At 31.3% G+C, this 3,541-nt stretch overlaps 1 protein-coding gene across 1 annotated transcript in view; it reads right to left on the bottom strand.

The window, feature by feature from the left end:
* Nucleotides 1–3,193: 3,193 nt before the first annotated feature.
* The window catches only part of LOC100782269 (lipase-like PAD4), a 6,939-nt gene continuing 6,591 nt past the window's right edge, over nucleotides 3,194–3,541 (bottom strand). Inside the window, exon 4 of the mRNA XM_006580816.4 lies at nucleotides 3,194–3,541. This exon is cut by the window's right edge and continues 542 nt beyond it. Coding sequence (XP_006580879.2) covers nucleotides 3,490–3,541 — 52 coding nt within the window. The 3' untranslated portion in view covers nucleotides 3,194–3,489.

A 3,541-nucleotide genomic window follows, 5' to 3' on the forward strand; every position in this document is an offset into this window, starting at 1 on the left:
TTTTGTCACCACCCATCTAAAACCTTCACATAATAACAAATGAAGGCAAAATATATTTTTTCGCTCCTTAATTTTTTTTAACCGTGATAGCATTTTGGTTTGTTTTGATTCTTGAATTTGTGCCTTGAGAAATATTAATAACACATTCTTTTAAACATATTTTCCTATTAACTACACTTTATTGAAAATTACTAAACTTCATAGGTTCCACTTTTTCTTTCTAATACTATTACTTAATTTCGGTCTGACTATCAATTTAAATTTTGAATTTTAATACACAATATCAAATTCAAAATGTCCCTCGCTTTTTAAATTAATTAAAATTTAAAATTAAACTTAAATATGTTTGAGATTCTTGCAAATATAATAATTTTATCCTTAACGTAAAATTGAAAATTAACTTTTTGATATTTTGAGATTTATTTAAGGAGATGATCACTTTTAATAAATATTTTTTCCGGTAACTTTTAATAAATATACTTCCATATATACACGGATGCATACATTGAACCTTTTGACTAAAAGTTTTAATTGAAAATTCATGAATTTTCCCTAATGAAAATATATATATATATAAAGGAGAATGTGAAGAGAGCATGATAGTGTTGTTTCTTATCTTCAAATGGCCTGTCCACGAAGTACTAACTACTAATACTCACTTTCCCACAAACCTTTTCCTTCCATTGGATTTAACACTTGTGGTAAATTATTCCTTTCTCATCTTTTGCTTGCTTTCATCGATTTTCATATCCCACCTTGATCTTTCCTTTGGAAAAAAATAATCAAGCAAGCAAGCGAAATGATATCATGTATAATATATGATCCTTTATGGCGTTGCTATACACATCATTGGACCCGTAAGATAAGTTGAGTGGTCTAATGCAAATTGTAAAGTTGGAAAACATTAAATGTAAAAAATGAAGAAATTAAATTATCGATTGAAAAAAAAAACATTTACGAAGGAAAAGAAAGAAATTCATTCCTTTTTCTTAACAAAAAAAGGATTTCTATTTTTCTATAATTTTATTTACAGAACAATTTTTCTATAATTAAATTTAGGTAGATTCACTATTTTTATTTTTAACCCACCGTGATTTGTTTCAAGTTCTGATAGAAGTGACTGTACTTTAAGCACTTTTTTTCTTATAGAGAGTCAGATATTCAAATTTTGAAGTCAAGCAGTTGCGAAACGATTTTACTTAATTATTACCTTTTGACTTGACTGTCGTCTCATTTCAACTTTTTTTAATTTAAATATTTGTATACCAATATTTATTCACTCATTAATTTATTATTTTGTATAGATTAGAATTATTTTCAAGTCTCGGTAAAATTATTATAGATCACAAATTTTTCTTCAATTATTTAACATAATTGTACGCTAAAACTCGAATTTAAAATCACTTAGCTGGAAGAGTTTCATATTAATTGATTCAAATACTCAATAACATTTTGTCTTAATTATAAAAATTAATTTTATTTTTTTTAATTTCTAAAAAATAATTTATCTCTTTCATCGTCTCTTTCCTTCTAATTACCTCTTAAAACTGTAATCTGTTGCACCCAAAACCGTATTATAGTGGTAAAGTTGCTCGCACCAATTCGATTAGGAAACTTGTTCTAATGTTCCAATGGTTGATTGATTGATTCTAAGTTTAGATCGATTTACGCTGACTGATTCTTTCTTCAATACACATTTCTTTTAACCGATCAATGTATGCTTACTCTAATCTAATCTATGTGATTTCAAGATTTAAGCTATTCTTTTTGTTTCAGTGCATTCTTTTACGTATTATTAATTGATTCTGTTTCATGCATTCGATTAACAGATTAATAAAAAATAGTTGAAAATTTAGTTTGGTGGTGGTTGCCTTATGTGATACTATGTGTGTTGCGTTAATCTCAAATGTAAAGGTTACAACTTCCTTTGTGGATTAATTTTGCAGACTTGCAGAGTCTGCTATGATCTTCTGTAGATGAAATGGAAATAAAATGCATACTATGAATTGCAAGAAAATAACTTGCAGATAGAGAGAGAGGGAGAGGGAGGTTTCAAGAAATTAAGGTGAAGTGCAAAACGCGATCTAGTCTTATATGTGGTGATGGTCAAACTTGAGCTCCTATAAAAGCACATTGAGTGTTTAGAGGTGAAGTTTGTTTTAAAATCTATATTATTTCAAGTTTTGAGCAACTCATGATCACCTCTGCACACACTCAGATATATTCATAATCTATATATGTATGGCTTCTCTTTGATTTGCAGACAATGTCGTCATTTCAAAATGTCACTGTTGTTGAGGACATGCTGCGAGGTATAGAGGTACCTCAAGATTAGATTGCATATCTTGCTGAGTATATCGTCAGGAACACACTTAGAGCAGGGTTGTTCTCAACACTTTGCCAGTTAAAGGAAAAAGAGCTGCATACATAAATCTTGCAAAGATTATCCATGCTGTTCAGACCAAGACCATACTTAGAATAATTGATGATAGCGTTGTAGAATTTCTGGCTAAGATTGACCGGGCAATCCATGAATTTTCAAATGATGGAATGCTTCTAACCATGAAAAATGAAATTCTACGTGGCATGAAGTATAATTGGGAGGAACGCCAATTCTGAAAGATAATGGACTCAAGCACCAAGAAGCAGTTCTTCAGTTGGACCTCCATATTAATTCATTCCAGGGGTTCCGTAATGCACGCACGGTAGATATGGCTAAGAACGAGGATGCCATCAACAATTAGATAATGCGAGGGCACGTCTTGAGGTAACATTGCAATGGCGTAGGTTTGATGGGTAATGTGTTGCTCAGTGATACTCTATTGTTTGTGTGATTGAAATAGTGATGTTTGTATGATTGATATAGTGAGTCACACTCACTGATGCACTTCTTTTGGACACGACACTGGTGTTTGCTAATATCCCTTGTTGTAATTACGTGATGTTTGCTTGACTATCTCAAGCACTTCTTGATATTAAAATACCTATTTCATTTGAATGCACCACTAGTGTCCAGTCACAATATTCTTTCTTTTAATTTCACTTATATACATTGTGTTACCACAGTAAGAGAATTTGATATATTATGTGATTGTTATTAATATTTTAATGATTCACTTTGGCCCTGCTCTCGTATATGTATTCAAGTGAAACTCTGACGTGACAAAAAGTCATAACTAAGCAAAACGAGATATTTTGCAGAAGGAAGCAGTTCTTATGCATACTACACTTACAATGAGTTAAGCTTATTGGTTCCAAATTACAAACTAAGGAACTACTTCCCCATCTAGAAAACCAGTAAACTGATGAGGAAACCTTTGCACCTTTGCTTTCAGTTGTTTCAGTTCTCTTAAATCCTCCACCCATATACTGTAACTTGAATTCTTAAAGAGAACATCACTAGACACTTCCTTATTTTCAATTAATCTATGGCATATTTCTCAAAATTTTCAATCTTATCCCACAATAGAGCAGTGTATGCTCTCCGCTCTAAACATCACAGTCTTTGCGTCCCCACTCTGGCCCTCTGGCCCAAAAGCAT

This window comes from Glycine max, chromosome 5 (genome assembly GCF_000004515.6).
Source record: "Glycine max cultivar Williams 82 chromosome 5, Glycine_max_v4.0, whole genome shotgun sequence".
NCBI lineage: Eukaryota > Viridiplantae > Streptophyta > Magnoliopsida > Fabales > Fabaceae > Glycine > Glycine max.